Source organism: Pinus tabuliformis, chromosome 9 (genome assembly GCF_031772625.1).
Source record: "Pinus tabuliformis cultivar Carrire ecotype Pingquan chromosome 9, CPIR1, whole genome shotgun sequence".
In the NCBI taxonomy this organism is placed as follows: domain Eukaryota; kingdom Viridiplantae; phylum Streptophyta; class Pinopsida; order Pinales; family Pinaceae; genus Pinus; species Pinus tabuliformis.
The window spans coordinates 279,745,170-279,767,156 of NC_142307.1; the positions used below are offsets into that span (position 1 = coordinate 279,745,170).

Genomic DNA, 21,987 nt, shown 5'->3' on the forward strand with positions numbered 1-21,987 from the left:
ATTATTTGATTTCAACCCATGATCTTTACCTAGATGCCTACAACATTAAATATAAGCACTTTGTACGAAACAATGATTAATGTACCTCAAGGTTATTGATCTATCTTTATAAAAAAAGCATGATAATCAAGTGGATGTGTTAACCCATGGGTGGGTGAGAGGCATTTGAGAGGCTACTATCTGGGAATCATGTGAAGTTGCTAGCTAGAACTCTACATCACTGGGAGAAAACCACTCTATGGCCCTGTTGACGGTGCTAGAAAACCACCAACATAGAGGGGGTCTCCCCGATATGAAGTCCCAACTAGACCTCACAACGTTTGGGATAGGAGCCCCATCCTGGAAATAGAACCAGTTGCCATTATTATGTTCTTAAATATTTGCCTTGGCTGCAATTTATAACATAAGAGAGCATGCATACAATTTTGAGATAAGCAAGTAAGGTTTGTGATATAAACAGTTGCAGTGCGCTCAAGGTACTTTCACGAAGGGGAAAAGAAAGAGTGAGCCTTTAGAAGAAAAGTAATAGTACTATCCTAATAAAGACACACATATGTAGCAAGAATCGTTAATTAATTTACAAAATAGTTCACAAAGTAACAACGATCATGAAAGCAAATAAGGATGCAGGACGCACAATTCAAAGATGTGTACCAAAGCCAACAAAATAGTTCATTTTCTTTAGCATATATAAAACACAAACATACATCGCAAACATGAAAGAATAGTCTTACAACATTCACGATACATGCATGAAAGTGTGTCGACTCCGAGAGCTTCAAATCATTAAGTGAAAGTTCCAAGATACACAATTACAATATTGCATCACTAGCTCCAATAGTGGAATGTTAAGCCACTACTTGCTCCTCAAAAGAATGATCTTATCTCTTATGCCTAGCTTGAGAAGCCAAGGTGAAAAGTCCTTTGCTTGAGCTATGAGGTTTTATTTAAAACATATGAGGTGACCTTTCACCTCGCATGTGACTCTTGACCTCCCTCATGACTCTTGAGCTCCCATATGACTTTTGAGCTCCTACATGACTCTTGGACTTCCTAGTGACTCTTCACATTCCATGTATGACCCTTGGACTTCCACACATTTTACATTTTCCAATTTTTGAAATTACATAATTACATTCCACCAATGATGTGGCAAAAATACATGAGACAAAACAACACTCTTGTGTTGACACTTTGAAGAGCTACAATTTGGCTAATGTGACATGAGACTTCATTATAGTGTATCAATGCCAAGTTCTTCTCTTTACTACTATGCCTTCAAACCTTCATGATAGATCTTGCTTGTACTTCATCTTCACCATCCAAAGGGTCTGGTTATAGTAATAGAGTTTCTCGGATCATCTTGGTTTCCATCTATCTGTCATAGTTTAGAGTTCCTTTTGTCTCCTTGTATGATGGTCTCTTTGTGTCTTACCTCCATAAGCGTCTTCTTGCAATCTTTCCTTGATGACCTCCCTGAACATTAACAGCCATGTTAAGATGGTAGTACCTGCAAGTGAAGTTCACTCATGGCAAGACAATATCAGTCACAAAATCACCTAGTCTACCATTGTTTTCTCATGCAAGATGTTGACTGCGATGGGACAGTGCGCAAGGACTAAGAGAGAGGCCTTCTTGGGCACAAAGCGCAGAGTCAAAAGGCAGGGAGTGAAGGTCTAGGCACTCTGACTGTGCAGTGCACAATGACAAGAGAGAGGGGCAAGTCTTGGTCGCAGTGGGCAAGTCAAGAGACAAGGGTGACAAGCTTGGGCACTGTGATTGTGCAATGCGCAGTGATTAAGGAGGGGACTCTAAGCATTGCGCAGGTTACCACTACAGGGGTCACGAGATGGCCCTACTATCCTCTAGGAGTGCGCATTGTGCAACACAAGGCAGGGTTGATCACGGTTTGCGCAGTGGGCAAGTGTAAGCAACAAGGTTTGAGTGACTATGCTCTGAGGTTGTTCACTGCTCAATGAAGGAGGTTGTCTTCAAGATGGGTACAGTGAGGGTCTCGTCACTAAAGCTTAGGAATGTGCAATGCGCTCATCACCTGGCTAGAAAGTTGAAGGTGCTCATAACTTATGCAAGATATGAGGACAAGGAAGAACTCCAAAATTGACTAAGTGTGAGATCAGTGAGGCAAGAGAGTAGGAGTAAGAGCATACCACAGGTCCTAAACATGATCACACACACACATACAATCAAGCACATGACAAGAAGATGCACAGTACCCAAAACCAACATGCATACAGTGACACGACAATAAAGCAACACTTATCTCGAAGTGAGACACTGAGTGTGTATATATTTACAATACAAGTGTCGACTGCAACCAAAAGGTGTGTTATGCCATGGGAATGAGCCCAACACATGTTCTAATGATAAATAGGATCAACTAATGCAAGAGAATGCATTGGAGCTGCCCCTTAAAAGTGCACCAGGGCTTCATTTAACAAAGACAATGCTTTGGGCTTCTTTAGAAAGGAACTTGAACACTTAGAAAAATTTAGAGAACAGGCATAAAACAACTTTTATAACTTGAGACAATAGTTCACACAATCAATGGGAGGCTCCAAAATTTGAATGTAGGCAAAATTTGGAGAATGTTGTAGCAGCTACAACAGGCCCATCACAATTTTCTCTCACATCATTTTTTAGCATGTGTACAAGAGCAAGAACATAGTAACTAACCAATTATCCAAAGTTGGACTAACATTGGAAAAAGAAATCCAGAAAATCACAGGAAGTCTTCAAGATCACTCCACAAAATATATTCATAAACATTGGTTTTAAGCTGATTTAACTGAAATATTTCTCTCTTTGTTCACTTCTCTCAAAGACTATAGTTTTTGATCTGCTCAATATAAATGTATTGATCATAGTTATATTTTTCTATTTGCATACAATTAATTATGGACAAAATTCAGACGTCTACTTTTATGAAATTTTGTAGTCATCTTTTTTGTACCTAGCTGGTGACTATTGGATCAGTCTTGTATGAGTTGGCTAATCATGCCACCTAGAATGCTCATCAACATCTACTTTTGTAATTTTGTTAGGTACAAAAAACTACCTGATTTTTTTCTTGAAAAAATGTGATTTATATAAAATTCATTTTTAACTATATCGAATTTCTTCCACAAAATCCTATGTCAGGTGCATGAGTTCTCAAATTCTCCACTTGGCCTATCGTTCATCGAAGACCATTAACTTAGCTAGTCACTCTAGCCAAGCTTGATGTTGGTTCGTAGGGGTATCAAATCTCTCGAATTCTATGGGTGTTAAATTTTCGTGAACCTAGCACCTAAAATGCACAACTAGGCACTTAACCCAATTAGTGGAAGCAAAATTACACCAATCTCAATCACATGTGACACATACAAATTTTGCCCAATCAATAGTTCTTCATCAATAACTCAATCAAAACTTACTTGGACTCCCATCCTAGGATAATGACCCAACTGAGAAAATTATAGTTACAACATACCCTGGATTTGATCTAGCCAATTAGGTGCTAGATCTGTCCTAAATCTCCTTGGCTGATCTAGATCTCTAATGTTGCACTTTTGCAATTTCCTCGAACCCAACACACTAGAATGAAAGTCCTTTTCTACTCACCACTAAGATGCTTCTCTAAATGTCTTATGTTGTTGTATGCTATGTCTTGCTCCTCTCTTTAGCCTTGCTTTTATAAATTTACATTGAGCTAAATCCCTAACCCTAATCTCCAAAGTGATTGATGACCAAGATTAGATCTCACCTCACTTGAGATCAACAATTGATATTAAAAGATAATCATTAAAGTAAATACTTTACTTTTCCTAAGTTTGTGTAGCTCAATGGCTAACATAATTAATTATGTCCTTATTCTAAGTTAGACTAAGTCTAAGTTACAATAGCAACTTACTCATACTTAAGCAAGTGTCCTAGAGAGACCTTGGGCAACTTCTACACACCAAGATGCTTAGGCATGTGCAAAAGTACATGCCCAAGCTACAAACATCAACACTCTCTCTTAGGGAATGAAGTACTTCTGCCACCTAGAACTTGCTTTGATCTTAGAACTACATCGGCTACCATGGCTGCTACCTCTAAACTAGAAGCCTTCCCTGCCACCTGTTTTGAAATTATCCTCGAAGACCTGCTCCCCTTGGACTTGTTCCTAGAAGCTTCCTACTCCTGAACATCCTGTAAGCTCATCTCATAGCAAGAGACCTTCTTAACAGACTTGGAAGGATTTGTTGGTCGCTCCTCCCCACCTAAACCTGAAGGTTGACTTCCTTTGAACTACTCAACCTTCAAAGCTTCCTTCTCCTTGTTCTTTGTCATTACTCCACTTCTTTCCATTGCTCGAATAGGTTGGCACTTTAGCCTATATAGATTGCCCTCTCTAACTCCAACGACATTGCCCTCATCTGAGTTAGATCCCATGGGTCCAATTAGTGCCTATCCATCCTAGAACACTACACAAAACCCCTTCTCTATCATAGATATTGAGAGAAAACTCCACCTGAGTTCTAGCACCCATAGCACATCCTTCACTTCCAACCTAGCTCCTGAATCAAGCCGAAATATCATTGTCCCACCCCCCTTCACTATGTTTGGTATCAACATCAAACTCCACATGCAATCATGAGCCCCACTCAATCAATCTAACAAACAGCTCTCATGCCCCTCTCCTTATGTCGCCTATTATAAGTCCTTCTAGCACACATAAGAAAACTATTGGTTTATAATCTAAAAAGATCTTTCCTGTGGATCTCTCTCTCAGTCCTTTAAGACACCCACTGAAATTAATCTGTTGCCAATCCCCTTGATAGGTATAATCTCCCTCTATCCCTTTAAGGGCTAACCTCCACCAATCTTGTTGACTTTGCTAGCAAAATCGAGCTACCTATCAATATTGTCACTTATACTCGTTGCCCACCACACTACTCCAACAAATATTGCTCCCTATAATTCGCAACCACCACACCCTATGGCTTTGACACTCCGCCCAACCTACACTCAAGAGCCCAGTCTCCTTGACCACCTGTTGGCTCACATTGTCGACTGAATCTCCTTGTTGAGGGCTATCCTTAACTACCAACATTTGTCTTCCACAACAACTTTTATTGCATGCGTTGCCTCCTCCGCCTTGTCAGTTGCAACAACTTCTTTGTTGTCAACTTGTGTCCACTCTTCTCCGCACCTACTCTCTTGTTGATGTTGCTCACAAAACTTTGTGCACAATTGTCAATTGATGTTCTAGCCACGGCCTCACTCACAACGGCTCCCTATACAAGCCCTTCTCTACCCATCCCTCTATTGTGTACTCCAACCTACACCCACTTGTCAACTCCTCGTATTTTCCACGCAACTCATGACCATGAATCTCCTCGCCTGCAACCTACAATCCCTAACACCTCCACTAGCCCCTTGTTGGTCGAGTTTAACATCCCCCTAGCTATTAGCATGTTTCTTTCTGCCCCACGTAATCATTCCTAGAGGGTAACTCCTCTAGTTGGTGGTTAGGTTGATTTAACATCCCACTCTCAGTTGTCGGCCACCAACCTTTTCTTTTTCTTTATTTAATTTATTAATTTAACTTTAACCTCAACCACCAAATAATTCTCTTCAACCCGTACAAATGTGTTGTTTACTTTGGCCATTGTACGATGTACAACCTTCTAGCTCTCATCCTGAACAAAAATAAATAAATAAATAAATAAAAATAAAAAATAAAATAAAATAAAAATAAAAATAAATAAATAAATAAAATAAAATAAATAAATAAATAAATCCATGCCTCGTACGATCATTTGCCAAACTTGGCCCCAATGATGCCTAAATGAACTCGGATTCCTACATGACTCAAGATCAATTCTCAGAGCTTTAGCTCTGATACCATAGTAAATTTTCATGAACCTGGTGCCCGACACTTTATTAACCTAGCAAATTACAAATCTATTGAATAAATGTACAACTAGGTTCTTAACATAATTAGCGAAAGCAAAATCACACCAATCTCAATCACATGTGACACATACAAATTTTGTCCAATCAATAGTTCTTGATTAATAACACAATCAAAACCTATTTGGGCTCCCGTCCTAGGATAATGGTCCAACCAAGAAAATTATAGTTACAACATACCATGGATCTGATCTAGTTGATCAAGCCCTATATCTGTCCCAAATCTCCTTGGTTGATCTAGATCTCCAACGTTGCATTCTTGCATTTTCCTCAGACCCAACACACTAGAATGGAAGTCCTTCTCTACTCACCACTAAGATGCATCTTTCAATGCCTTTTATTGCTATATGGTGCGTCTTTCTCCTCTTCTTAGCCTCGCTTTTATAACTTTACATTGAGATAAATGCTTAACCCTAATCTCTAAAGTGATTGATGACAAAGATTAGATCTTGCCTCACTTGAGATCAGCGATTAATATCAAAACATAATCATTGAAGTAAATATTGTTCTTGTCCTAAGTTTCTTTAGCCCAATAGCCAACATAATTAAGTATGTGCATTTCCTAAGTTAGATTGAGGCTAAGTTACAATAGCAACTTATTCATACTCGACCAAGTGTCCTACAAAGACTTCAGGCTATTTCTACACACCTAGACACTTAGGCATGTGCAAAAGTACATGCCCGCGCTACAAACATCAACACTCCCTCTTAGCGATGGAGGCACTCTGCCACCTAGAACTGCATTTGTTCCCATCACTGCTCCCTCTGAACTGGAAGTATTCCCGTCCACCTAATTCGAAATTATCCTTGAAGACCTACTCCCCTTGGACTTGTTCCTAGAAGCCTCTTGCTCCTGAAAATCATATAAGGTCATCTCTTACTAAGAGAACTTCTTGACAGTCTTGGATGGATCTGCTAACTGCTCCTCCCCGCCTAAATTTGAAGGCAAACTTAAAGGTCGACTCGCTCTAAACTATTCAACCTTCAAAGTTTCCTACTCTTTGTTCTTTTTCACTACTCTGCTTCTTACCATTGCTCGAATAGGCTAGCACTTTAGCCTATACAAGTTGCTCTCTCTAGCTCTAATGACATAGCCCTTGTCAGAATTAGATCCCATGGGTCTGATCAGTGCTTGTCCATCCTAGAACACTACACAAAGCCCCTTCCCTATAATAGATACTGCAATTGAACTCCACTTGAGTTCTGGCACCCATAACACATACTTTATTTCCAACCTACCCCCTGAATCAAACTGGAATATCACTATTCCAACCCCATTCACTACATGTTTGGTATCAACACCAAATGCCACATGCAATTCTAAGTCCCACTCAGTTAGGCTATTAAATAGCTCTCGTGACCCTCTCCTTATGTCCCATGTGGTAAGTTCTTCTAGCACCCACAAGAAAATTGTTGGTTTATAGATTTGCAAAGATCTTCCTTATGGATCTCTCTTGGTCCTTTGAGACACCTACTGAAATTAATCTTCTATCAATCCCCCTAATTGTTACGATCTCCTTCTCTCCCTCTAAGCCTTAAGGGCTAACCTTCACTAATCATGTTGACTTTGTTGGCAAAACTAAGCTAGCTATCAGTATTGTCCCTTGTACCCATTGCCCACCACATACTCCAATGGTTGATGCTCTCTACAATCCCCTAACGCCACACCCAGTGGCTTTGACACTCAACCCGGCCCGCGCTCCAACGACTAGTTCTTGCAACCACTTATTGGTTCACATCACCAGGTGAATCTCCTCGCTAGGGGTTGGCCCTGGCTGTCGATAGTTGTATTACTCAACACCTTCTGCAATGTGTGTTGCATCCTCCACCTGGTTAATTGTGACTTCCTCGTTTCCAACCTACGTCCACTAGTCTTCACGCCTAGTCTCCTTACTGACACTTTTCACGAAACTCGAACAATGTCCCAGCCACGACCCAACTCGCGACTGCTCCCTACACGAGGCCCTTCTCTAAGCATCCCTTTGTCGCATACTCGGAACTAGAACCACACTTGTCAGCTCCTAGTGTTTTCCACGCAACTCACGACTACAAATCTCCTCACCTACGACCTACAATCCCTTGCACCTCCACCAACCCCTTGTTGGTCAGGTTTGATAGCCCCTTGGCTATCGGCCTGTTTCTTTCTATCCCGCATAGTCTTTCCTAGTTAGTGACTTTTATAGCTAATGGCTAGGTGAGTTTCACAGCCCACTCTCGACAACTAGCCACCAACTTTTTCTTCTTCCTATTTTAAATTTATTAATTTAAAGCTTTAAACTCAGTTGTCGTACAATTCTCTTCAGCCCATGCGCATTTTTCTTTATTTGACTGATGTATAACGTATGAACTTCGACCTTCTAGTTCTCATCTTAAAAAAAAAATCAGTGCCTCGTACAATCACGAGCCCAAACGACGTTTCTATGAACTTGGCTTCCTACATGATTCAAAGATCGATTCTCAGTACTTTAGCTCTAATAGCATGTTCAGTTTATGTGAACCTAGCACTGAACACGTTATCAACCTAGCATATTACAAATCTACTAAATAAATGCACAACTAGGTTCTTAACACAAGTAGCGAAAACAAAATTACACCAATTTCAACCACATGTGACACAAATTTTGCCCAACCAACAATTCTTTATTAATACCTCAATCAAAACCTACTTGGGCTCCCATCCTAGGATAATGGTCCAACTAATAAAATTGTAGTTACAACATACCCTGGATATGATCAACCTGATCAAGCCTCCAATCTGTCCTAGATTCCTTGGTTGATCTAGATCTTTAATGTTGCACTTTTGCACTTTCCTCAGACCACAAGTCCTCCACTCACCACTGAGATGCCTGTCTCAATGTCTTTTATTGTTTTATGGTGTGTTTTTCTCCTCTCCTTAGCCTTGCTTTTATAACTTTACATTGAGTTAAATCTCTAACCCTAATCTCAAAAGTGATTGACGATCGAAATTAGATCTCGCCTCACTTGAGACCAACAATTGAGGTTAAAACAAAATCGCTAAAGTAGATATTTTACTTTTCCTAAGTTTCTTTAGCTCAATAGCCAACATAATTAATTATGTGATTTTCCTAAGTTAGGCTCACGCTAAGTTACAATACCATCTCTCTTTTTTTCTTAATCAGGAGAATCGATAGACTTGTCGCATGTCATTGAGAAGACTTCGGATCTAGTTCATGGGATTGCCATTACACTCTTTAGCTTAGCACAATCGCCCACAAGCCTCATTAGATAGGTAAACTGAATTTCAAACCTAGGTGGGGCCTTTCTATTGGTTGGCCAACGCCCTCCAGTGTGAGACATCCATCATTCAGCCTAGCTTAATGGGCTAGTTACAATAGCTTCTTACTCATGCTTGAGCAAGTGTCCTAAGGGGACTTTGGGCGATTTTTACACACCGAGCCACTTAGGCCTGTGTAGAAGTACCTGCCCAACTACAAACATCAACAATGGGCATTTCAATTGACCATCTTCCTCCTTTGATCCAAGATGACCTTTACATTCAGTTCATGCAAGTCACTTAGACCATTCCATAGGGTGGACTACATCCAAAAATTATTTTCTATGTTGAAACTTGAGATCTTCATGGACGTGTAGGATGGATTCGTTACCCAACCCCTGTACACTCTCCGTTGTTGGGCACACACTTTTCATATTCCCCTTGACCAGTTTCAAGTGGGTTTTCATAGACTTTGAGTGGAGGCAGATCATCAAATTGATTTGGCAGATAAAATTTCTCAACTTTGCCATCTTTGAGAGACCAAGGCAAAGGAGCACTTTATCTCCCATTACCCCATATACTACAAGATCCAAAGGAAATTCCATTGTCCTTCTAAGGACCATAGGCCCTCTCCAGCTTCTTCAGGTATCATGACTAGAGATGCCTAGTCTTGTATACGCAAAACGCCCTCAAGCTCCACTCCCATGCCCTATAGGCTACAACCTCCTCCTAGACCAGCTCCAACACAGAGTATTACTTCCTTCTTTATAATGCTCTTTTCAACTAGGAGCACAAAGATCAGTGTGCACACAAGGGGTCATCCCTACATTTTAGAGACCATGGTAGCATTGCCACTCCAAATCTAATACCAGCAAGTAGACAAGATCATCTAGACCTCGGCGACGGGCATCCTCCTCCAAACATCCTTCTAAATTGAGTTTTTGACATTCAGCCTTGGATGTTAGAAAAGACGGATCTCACAAACCATGACACACTTGCATTGTTATTTGTAGTCCAATTCCTAGATCCATCCCCATTGTTTTTCTCCCAAAGCGACGACGTGCTTTCAAATTCAAGGGTTTTCTGCTCCATGCTTTTTGTAATAGCCATTTTGATGCTCCCACTTTGTAATGACATTTATGTATCCAGCAGTTCCATTGATCTACTTCTGTGGTCATTTATTTGGACATAAATAAAATTATATTGTCTTATCTAGTTCAGTGTCTAGATTTACCTACTCAGGTGTGCTTTACCTTTTAAAGTTTACTCCTTGGTCTTATTGATTTGTGAATTGTCCATTTCATAGTCTCGATTATTAATTCCATGAATGATCTGGACTAGAGACAAAATCCAGAAATCAGCAACAAAAAGATAGATAGCTGCGAGGGGCGCAATGCCTTGATGAGTTCATTATTTATTTGCACCATGATCTTGGACCACACCATCCCCCGGTCTCACCCTTCTGGTATAATTCATTATGCTAATTTATTTTGTTTCGTTTTGTATCAGTTATATGAGACTTCCAATAATGATTGGTTGTCGTATCAACACGTCCCATATGCCGGTCGGATTATAATCTTTCAAGAGATACTTCCGCACTCTGCATTCGCCGTTGTCGCTTTATAATTTGAGTCGAGTTGGACTAATTTCGTCATTTGTGGGCATTGATTCAATTTCTTTCTTCCTTTCTTATTTCAAACAAATTTAGCTTTTAACAAATAGAAAAGGGAATTAGGTTAACATATTGCAATCCATTTTGGGTGATTTTTTTATGTATAAATCCACCTCTGAAACTGCTTGTCATTCTGGCTCACTTTCGACCTCATTAGCCGTGCCTTAAAGCACATGATAAGGCATACAGGTCATTCAAATGTTTTCTCGCGTGACAAACTCGGGGATCCACTAAACCCGAATGTGGCTTGTGAGCGAGCTAAAATAGAGCACAATTGCACCCAAGATTATGAAAATAATGAATGAGAAAAACAAAGGGTAACAGGCAAAATGTACAGAATAATAAAAAACGATCAGGTCTATGAATAACAGACCTACGAATACAATGACAGCATTGGGGTGTATCAATAAAATACCTACGAATAAATGTATGCAGAACGCACCTGTAAAAGCAGCGAAAGCCAATGGCATTTGGAAAATGGAAGATTATTGCACAAGACAGGCTTCGGAATGGTCCTCCCTCAGCCTCGACAGATGTAAACCCTTTTCTGTATTCTGTCGTGTTAAAACTGAGGATATTGAAGGCAAAACCCCTGCTTCCCGCCAGATGTTATTGCAACACAATTCATTATATATTTTCTGTCTTTCACGGTATAACATCGATAAAAAGTTTTGGAATTCCGCAATGTTCCGTAATTATGCCCCCATTTTTAATCTTCCCAGAGTGATTATTAGTCCATACTAATCGCGGAGTTTGGCAATCCGTTGGTTCATGGACCCAACAAATTTGGGATGGTTTAAATTAAATTAAATTAAATTAAAATATATATATTATTTATTTGAGATTTTTGTGATCTATATTTTGTGTGATGTTATTATTCTTGTAGTAGGTATTAAAAAAATTGATATTGATATTAAATTTAAGTTATTTAAAAATTTATAAAAAAAATTCAAAATTTATTATTATAAATTAAAATTTATTATATTTAAATTTTTTTGTCTAAAATATTATTGGTTCAATTCTTTCACCTCTTATTATGTAATAATGATAGATGTACTTTATTATTAATTATTTTTCATATTTTGAATGTAACCGGGTTAAACCAAGTAATAAAATTGTAATCATTTAATCGAATAAAATCCGAGGGCATTCGTTGTTGATCTCTAAAATTTGACGAATTGGCATATGCATCATATATCAATAAACACTACACACTGCACATATATGCATTAAAATTTGACAATCTATACATGGGCATTCGTTGTTGATCTCTAAAATTTGACGAATTGGCATATGCATCCTATATCAATAAACACTACACATTGCACATATATGCATTAAAATTTGACAATATATATATTAAGTGTAACAGTGGTACACATTGGAATTGGTAGATGCATTACTGTGAAAAATGGCAGAAGGCTGCCACATGCAGTGCACGCCCATCCCAATAATAGTCACACATCACATTCAATGGAATCGCCCTTCCCCGCATTAAATTAAAATCGTTTGTGATAGGTGTTCGAATCTTGCATCTATCAAGGGCCAAATAGCTCTAGGGTTCGAATCTTGCATCTATCACCACAATAAACAAATAAAGAATCATAAATTTCAAAATTTCAAAGCCTCTCCTAAATTATTTAATGCTACCGTGCAAGGGAAGAGTAATGGAGACGGATTATTCATTGAATTTACATAAATCTCAAAACTCCTTGTTTAAAGTAATCTATAAGAAATGGAATTTACATAAATCTTATTATGACTCTTTACCAAATTTTATTTGATTATTTATTATAATTTTTTATAATATAATATATTCAAATAATTATATAAAATAAATCTTTGCTAAACACTAATAAACATCAAAACACTTATTTTATGAAAATTAAAATACTTATTTTATCATACATTTTAAATTATTAAAAATTTTAAAAAACCATAAAAAATAACTAAATTATAAATTTATTTTAAATTATTTTCATTATTACTAAATAATAATAATAAAAGAAAAAAAACATATATATAACCATGTAACAAGATTCTTAATCACTAATATTTTTACTTATAAATAGATTTTGCTATAATACTATGTGCCAATACCATGGCTTACTAATACCACATGCTCTAAAAACCATAATTCATATTTATATGATATTTTTTTAATTGATCGATTCAATTAAAACGGAAAAAAGATATAACTACTTATCAAATAAATTTTAATGATGCAAGAGCATTCAGCTCAGTAATATCATTGTATCTTAATAGACATAGGGGGTCTTGTGTTTCCAAGGAAGTTGGTTTCCTATGTTTTGAATTAATGCAATTATTAAGCTTTTGAGTGATTTTAATGAGAGAAGCTAGAATAGGGATTTAATTAAGTATAGTGAGGCATATTAGTAAATATTCTCGAATGTATGAGAACATGAGAGAATCAGCATAGTTGAGAGATTAAGAGATTTGAGAATTAATTGTAAAACTTAGATTAGGAGTTAGTTCATGATTTTGTGGATTAGAGAAGATCCTTAGACATAAGGAAGAGACTTTAGGATTTTGTTGAGAAGATTATGGATCTAAACCGGGGATTGGTTGCAGAATCCTTTTGTATAAATGTAAGCCTAAAAGGCATAGTTAGGGGTTAGCTAATTAGTCGGTCAGGTGGAGAGTTAGATAGATTTGATTGCAAGCCTACGGCAAGTAGGAAAACAGAGGCCACTGATTAGAAAATCAGGCCAGAGAGACGGAGAGTCTCATTATGTAATAATTTGTTTATATATATATTCAATTCATAAACTGTGTAATGGTTTGAGTATTGAATGATAAATTATGTGTGAATTAGAGGTTTAGCACAGCATATGTTGCAGGTGGAGTTCGGACAGAATACAGAAATAAGTGAGGATGAAGGATCGTGTCGTTGAATCCGATTAAAGGATCAAAGTAAAGTTTGGGAGTGACAGTGTTTAAGGAATATGCGGAGTTAAGCTCAAGAGAGAGTTATGTGGCAGAACAACAAAGGACCATAACCCTGAAGAAAGTCGAAATCACAGAAGAACATTGAAGGAACTGCATAAAAACAAAGTAAAGAGAAGGAAGGAGAAGTGAGGTAACGATGCACAGGAGTCGTTGGATCTAAAGATCAGTGAACAAGGCTGAAGGCGATGAGCGACCAAGATTAAGTCATACAACATAAGAGAAAGAAATGAACGGCGGACATTAAATCCAAGTACTTGCGGAAGGTGAATCGCGGGAATCGATCTAGATCGTCAGATCGACAGATCTAGTAGATCGGTGGTGATCAGCAACCAACGGGGTAGGAGAGAACAAATTCTCTTGATCGTGGCTAAAGTCTCGTACTAAATCCTTGTCGTCTATCCCACAGTCAACGCTTATGTCACAGTCAACTGCGGGGTTAAGTTGGTTGATAACCCGCATGCTAGTTGAAGCGCCGCAGACCATAGGATTTAATGGCCTCCGTCATCCAACAGATATCGGGCCATAAAGAGATCGGACTTTAACTTCAAGGGCGGACCCGAACATTTATAGATTAAGGTTTTATAATCCTTATCGGCTCCGTAAGGCCGGTTAAACGTCGTGCAAGTGGCCGTGCGATATCGTTGTGGACCGTCGGATCAAATGGGTTTTGATCTACGGTGCAGGATCACCGAGCAGCTCTGTTGATTTGGAAAGACATCAACTGTCAGATTAAAGGCAAGATCGACGGTGGAGATTGAAGCTGATAAGGCTTGGGCCAGAGCGGACCTGAGAAGGTTATAGGCGCGGTTTTATTTTATTTGGAGTCTGGTTGTGTTATCGCATATCGCATGCGAGAGGAGGAGTCTTAGGAATGCGATGGAGTCACATGTTGGTGTGATGTGATATTGCGACAGTCGTTGATTTGATGGACGAAATCAATGGTGGAAAAGGGCAATCGCATATCGCAAATCGGGAGTTCTGAATGCATATTCTATTGATTCCTTTGAAACTCTGCGATTGTGATATATGATGAGTTGGCATGTAGAGTGGGGTTTGGTTAATATGCACGGTTATAGAATTAACCAAAGTTATTATAAAGGATGAAGGGTTGAGTTATAAGGTTCCGCGAAAAGGATTAACTAAGGATTAGACTAGGTTAGTTGTTAAATCATTCCACATGAGATTTAATTAAGGGGCCTTAAACCTTAACTTATGAAGGTTTGACTAGGCAGGTCATTGAAATTCCTGGGATAGATGAGATTCTGCATTTTATATGCATATTGTGGGTATTGCAATTTTTTCCTGCATCATTTTGGTATCAGAGCAGAATTGTGGTTGAAACATTTGATATTAAAGCAGCAAAAAGAAATTATGTGTGAAAATTTCTTTCAAAAGAATATAAAACAGAGTTATGTTTTGAAAGTGTGTATACAAGTGAATGGTAGAACAAGATCATGCAAAGATCTTGAAGGTGAGATGGTATGTTTTTATTTTAATTTGATTTGAAGATTGGAGTGTGTGGTCTTTATATTGATGCGCAGGTAACAGCAAAAGAAGGTGAGAAGATTGCAGCAACCTAGAGCAAGGAGTTCTTAATTGGTTCCAGAGGAAAGAACCAGAGAAGACGCTAAAACACTGAGCTCAAGGGAGAGAAGCTTAGTGAGGCATATGTAGCAATAAGGAGACTTGTTACTGCAGAGGTATTGTTGCAACTCACAAGAAGATCATAAGGGAAATTCCATAGAAGATGTGGGTAGAATTGATAAGTAATGAAGGAAGCTTATAAGACTTTCTAAGTGAAAGAAGAGGTGGTCAGAACCAAGTATTTCATTGTGATTGAAATATAAGAGGACAGTTGTGTTCTTAGAAGATGCATATGAGTTGAAGCCTAAAGGAGGAGAGAGAAGTGCTCAAAAAAGGTTTCAGAGATAGAACCAAAAGTTTTCCAAATAGACCAAGTACAGAGGAAAGCTTGGTGAGGTAAGTGGCAGCAGGGAGGACTTGTTGTTGTAGAGGCGTTAATGCAACTCATAGTGAGTGAGTGAGGAACTCATAGAGATGGAGGAGAAAATGACTACTGATAGTCATAACAGAGGTTCTGAGGAAGACCACATCAGAAGAAAAGTGAAATAGGAGGATGCCAAGGCAAATGGCAAGAGAATGAGTCAAGAAGAGCTTGACGAGGAATTGCAAAGATAAAAGAACAACTCGATGCATTAAGGAGGATACTGGAGGAAAACTAAAGACAAGGTTGGGTCTTGAGGAAAAAGGCACTAAAGTGGCATAAGCTACAGAGAAGGCTAAAACAGAAGCAAGTAAAGTGGCTGATGGAAAAACGCAGAGAATGTAATATTCCTAATTAGCCATGGCTAATTGGAATATTCGATTTTGCTCAATTTTGCCTTCTATAGTTAGTTATAAATAAAAAGTGAGGAAGGGAGACATAACTCACTTTATGAATAAAGTCACTCCCTAGTAGCACAACGTTGTAACTTAAAAGGGGAGCCAAGGGGGCCTAAGGACCACGTAGAGAAGGGGCCCACACAAACACTTGGAGGGACTGCGCAGATGGGGAAGGAACACGTGGCAAGAGAGAGGCTACGTTGGAAGAGGTGGGCCTTAGGGTTTTGAGAGAGGCCAACGCTATAAAGGAGAGAGGAGCCTCCTCATTTTTTATCATTCGATTATGTTGCATTTGAGTTAGTCACTTCGACTTAGAGCACGCTGGCTGTTTAGCCTGTCTACAACACTGTTTAGTGCATCGAGTGTCTCTGTTCGGAGATCTCACCCTTAGCCCCGGGGGACTTCGAGTGCCTGCTCGGGCAAGGTAGTTTCAGCAGAATTTTGCAGGAGGAGCGATTTCTGGAGTTGAGGAGGAGCTGAGCATTTTTTATGACTGCGCAGTCTTGAGAGGGAGGGCGTAGTCTCTTTGGGTAGGAGCTCCGGATTGGGTTTATGTGGAGGATTTGAGCTAGGAGATTGAGCAGGGGATCAACCCTTGCATATTGGAGGACTTTGGCAGAGTTTCAGGTGGAGTTTTGGAGGATTCTCTTCAAGGGCAGCGCAGAGCCTTTAGGGATTGCGTAGATCCCCAAGGGGGTGATTTTCAAGGGTTAGCTATTTTAGAAAAGCTTTCTGGGCTTTTCTGGGTTTATTGAGCAGAGGCTGATTCTAGAGTTTCAGCATTTTCTGAGGAGGGGAACAACCCCAAATACTCATTTGATTCCAGCCATAACAGCAGCACAACAATTCTCCGGCAGTTTAGACATAGTTCAAAGAGAGGCCATTTCATCACTATTCTGAGTGTATTTCTTCACTTGCCTTGTGCAAGTCGAGATGCCATCTTTCTGATCACCTCTTGTACTCTTTCCATTACTCAGTATAATAAAATGGCTTAGCATTTCTCTCTGCATTTCTCCAGTATCTGCTTATATTCCATGTATACATTGTTGTATGTTGCACTTCTGTTATTTCTCTGGTTGGAGTTTGCTTGTGTTTGAGGGATATCTTTGATAAGGGATATTACAGTGGTATCAAAGCATAGATCTGGCTCAGCCTGTGGAGCTTGCAGTCTATGACACCAAGGGAGAAGCCCTACATTTGTTACAGAGGTAGGAAGTACAGAGATATTGAGCGTAGGTTGGAGAACACCTACAGAGAGGGAGACTGTGTTCAGGTGGTGGACACAGAACAGGAGGAGCCTGTGGTGGACGTAGAGTAGGAGGATCCGATCGCAGATGAGGACAGGAAGAGATTTGCGGACATGCTCCTCAAATTAGTGTAGGATCTGTCGAGGCAGATAGAGGTGATCGGGCAGAGATTCACGGCAGTGGAGGCTAGATAGCGTGAAAACCCACGGGTTTTCCAGGTTGGTGGGGGATCGGGTACATCCCACCATTTGCCAGAGCATGGTGCCACTCAACATGATACTACTCAGCAGATGGCCTCACATGCCCCTACACACTCTACCATGCCCACTTTCTTAGGAGCAGACACTGGGGCCGGAGCCCAGCAGGAGGCAAAGCCCGATCATATGGGCGATTATTTTGCAAAGTACCAGGCCTATGGGTAGGAGTTCAGGGATGCTCTCTCATTCAGAGACTTTGTTCAGCTCCAGCGGGATAGTAAACCTCGCGACCATCACAGAGGATACCGGCATTATCATGACGGAGACACCCACCGCACAGCTAGTAGATTCCACTTGCCTACGTTTGATGGCTCATCAAAAAGTTCAGCAAAGTCTTGGGTGGAGAAGCTGGACATCTATTTCCAGCTTAACCAGCTGTCGGAGATAATGGCCATCAAGGTGGTGACATTACATTTGAATGGTGAGGCCTAGGACTAGTGGTTCCATGGGTTGGTTACACTCGAACACTCCATAGTGACGACATATGCCAATTTCACCAAGAGACTGATAGAGAGGTTTGATCAAAGGGATCCGGAACAACACTTTGTTGAGCTGACGAGGCTCAAACAGACCGGAAACCCAGAGACCTACATTGCAGACTTCTTTAGGGTTTCAGTGATGGTGCCAGATCTATCCACGACACGGAGGATCTACATGTTTGTTGAGGGGTTAGTAGAGCCACTTCGGGGTCTAGTCAGATCCACTAGACCAGCCACACTCCATGATGCTATTAGCAGGACTCGGGACTTACAGGATGCCTTACCCAAGACCCAGACACCTTACCCCCAGAGACAGGTTTTCCAGCCTAAGGGGAAGGATGTGAGGATTCCGCCTCCAATGGGGAATCCAGGACGAGCACGGATTGATGATGATGCCAAGAGGGAGTTGAAGAAGAAGCGATTGCGCTTCACCTGTCAGGAGCCGTGGGCACTGCGACATAAATGTGCTGCTGGCAAAGCACATTTTATTGAGGTCTTCTCCAAGAGCAGCAGGGAAGAGGATGAGGAGGATGATGTGGAGGTAGGAGATAGTCATGCCGCACAGGATCCTTTGCCACCTCCACCATCACCAGCCAGGGGTGCAGCTTTTGCACCTACCAGAGGGGCCCTTGCAGCATTGTGAGGAGCTCCCAAGTATTTGAAGTTGCGCGTATGGGGGACAGTACGTGGCCAACGGGTATCAGTTTTGGTTGACAGTGGGGCAACCCACAACTTCATTGATGCACAGATGGTTGACAGGAGAGGTATACAAACAGAGAGCTTCAATGGATTTTCAGTTTTGGTCCCAGGAGATCAGACCATGGTGTGTGCTCATTATGTTCCAGAGTTATTAGTGATGATGGGCACCTACACACTGACTGACCATTTTTTCGTGGTCGATATACCGGACACCAACATGATACTGGGTGTTCAGTGGCTTATCACTCTAGGGAAGGTCACAACAGATTGGAAGGCCCTAGAGATGGAGTGGGATGATGAGAAGACAGAGAGGCATGAGAAGATACGAGGACAACACACATATTCACCTCAGGCTGTTTCGGTTCATCGGATGGAGGCAGTCTTCCGGAAGGGAGACGTAGAGTGGGCAGTGGAGCTGCGTGCATCAGAGGCAGGGACTACAAGGCAGATGGTGCACCCAGAGATACAGTCCATCCTTGACCAGTATGCCACAGTGTTTGGGGAGATTCCACCAGGACAACCACCGAACCAAGGGTTTGAGCACACCATTGAGCTTGAGCAGGGCATACAGGCAGTGATTACTACCTCCTATAGGCATCCCAAGGCCTATCGGGATGAGATTGAGCGGGCCATTAAGGAGTTGCTGGCTCTTGGGCACATTCAGCCGAGCACGAGTCCTTTTGCTTCTTCTGTGGTGTTGGTGAAGAAGAAGGATGGCACATTGAGGATGTGCATTGACCACAGGGCCCTGAACAAGAAGACCCTGAAGAACAGGTACCCCATACCCAGGATCGATGAGTTGATGGATGAGCTGAGAGCACGGTTCTTCTCAAAGATTGATTTGAGATCTGGGTACCATCAGATTCGCGTGAGGGAGCAGGACATTCCCAAGACCACCTTCAGGTGTCACTATGGGCACTTTGAGTTTTTGGTGATGCCCTTCGGGCTAACCAACGCCCCGGCTACATTCCAGTCCTGCATGAATCACATCTTCCGCAGTCACTTGAGGAAGTTTGTGTTGGTGTTCTTTGATGATATTCTCATTTACAGCAGAACTTGGGAGGAGCATCTCCAGCACAGTGAGACAGTGTTGCGCATCTTGGAGGAGCAACAGTTCTATGCCAAGCTCTCCAAGTGTGAGTTTGGGTTGATGGAGATGTTGTACTTGGGACACATCATAGGAGTGTACAGAGTGAGAGTCCACGAGGAGAAGATCAGGGCCATCAGAGATTGGCCGTAGCCGAGGAACATGACAGAACTTCGGGGATTCATTGGCATTTGTACTTACTACTGGAAGTTCGTCAAGAGTTTCTCACAGCTTGCTACACCCCTGACAGATCTGACGAGGAAGGGGGCATTCAGTTGGTCGGATACAGTGCAGCAAGCCTTTAACAGGCTCAAGGAGGTTATGAGCAGCTGCCCAGTGCTTGTATTGCCGGATTTTTCGCAGCCATTTGTTTTGGAGTGTCATGCATCAGGAGAGGGGATCGGCGCAGTGTTGACGCAGGGAGGTCACCGTATAGCTTTTGAGAGCCGAAAGCTCCTTCCGCATGAGAGGTTGTATTCTATATACGACAAGGAGATGTTGGCCATTATGCATGCATTGGCCAAATTCTGGCAGTATTTATTGGGTAACAGGTTCAGGGTGAGGACTGATCACAATAGCCTTAGGTTCTTTTTGGAGCAGAAACAGCTACAGGAGAGGCAGCAGAAGTGGATCAGTAAGATCCAAGCGTATGACTTTGACATTGAGTATGTCAAGGGTAAGAAAAACGTGGTAGCAGATGCCCTTTCACATAGACCAGCCACGTTGTCTCTTATGAGCTTGGACACAGACTGGAGGGCTCAACTCTTAGTAGAGTACTCCAAGGATAGATTTGCATGTGAGGTTCTAGATGGGCAGATGGCAAATGACAAGTACAGGGTAATCAATGAGATCATCTACTATAGGGACCAGATCTTCTTGATTGAGGGATCTTAGCTCAAGAAGAAGATACTTCAGGCATCACATGATTAGCCATTGGCCGACCATCAGGGGTTTACCAAAACTTATAGGGCCATTAGAGAGAGGTTCTCATGGAAGGGCCTCAAGGAGGACGTACTCCAGCGTATCTGGGAGTGCGATATTTGCCAGAGGAACAAGGGGGAGATGAGCCATCCCGCAGGATTATTGTAGCCTCTTCCGATTCTGGAGGGGAAATGGGAGAGTATTTCGATGGACTTCATCACAGGGTTGCCCATGGTGCAGGGTAAGGATTGTATCTTTGTCATCATTTATCGGCTGACAAAGTACGCACATTTTTTCGCCATATCCGCACACTACACAGCAGTGCAGGTGGCCGAGCTATTCTTTAGAGAGGTCTTCAGGCTACATGGTCTTCCTAAGGCCATCATCAGTGACAGGGACAGCCGTTTCATGGGCGGGTTTTGGCAGGAGCTTTTCCGGTTGGTGGGAACGGAGTTGACACCGAGTACCAGTTATCACCCACAGATGGACGAGCAGATGGAGATAGTTAACAAGTGGCTGGAGGGCTACTTGTGTAACTATGTCACTGGGCAGCAGCGAGCATGGCTGAAGTGGCTGCATCTGGGGGAGTACTCCTACAACACTACACATCACATGTCCATTGGTATGTCACCATTTTATGCTTTGTATGGATATCATCCTTTATCTTTTGCTGACGTGATGTTTGGTGCTAGCAAGGCTCCAAGAGCCAAGATTTGGATCCAAGAGAGTCAGGATATCCTCTGAGCTTTCAAGGATAATATGGCTATAGCGCAGAACCAGCAGAAGTTGTATGCTGACAGGGGTCGGGTGGAGAGACAGTTTGAGGTAGGGGGCTTGGTCTACCTACGATTACAGCCATATCGACAATCGTCACTGAAGCAGAAGGGAGCTGATAAGCTCAAGCCCCGCTTTTATGGGCCATACAGGGTGATACGCAGGATTGGACAGGTTGCGTATGAATTGGAGCTACCCCAAGGCAGCAAGATTCATAACGTTTTTCATGTATCGTGCCTAAAGAAGGCATTGAGGTAGCAGGTGACAGTGACGGATGAGCTACCA

General features: G+C 41.3%; 1 protein-coding gene across 5 annotated transcripts in view; it reads right to left on the reverse strand.

Moving 5' to 3' along the window:
* The window catches only part of LOC149148247 (uncharacterized), a 205,000-nt gene extending 193,419 nt beyond the window's left edge, over positions 1-11,581 (reverse strand). For 3 of the 5 annotated variants that reach the window (XM_089440038.1, XM_089440039.1, XM_089440036.1), the window contains exon 1: positions 11,308-11,580. In XM_089440038.1, coding sequence (XP_089296164.1) covers positions 11,308-11,335 — 28 coding nt within the window. In that variant the 5' untranslated portion in view covers positions 11,336-11,580. Of the gene's footprint in view, positions 1-11,307 lie in introns of all 5 variants that reach the window. The other 2 variants (XM_089440035.1, XM_089440033.1) reach the window with 1 other exon arrangement.
* Between the last annotated feature and the right edge of the window lie 10,406 nt (positions 11,582-21,987).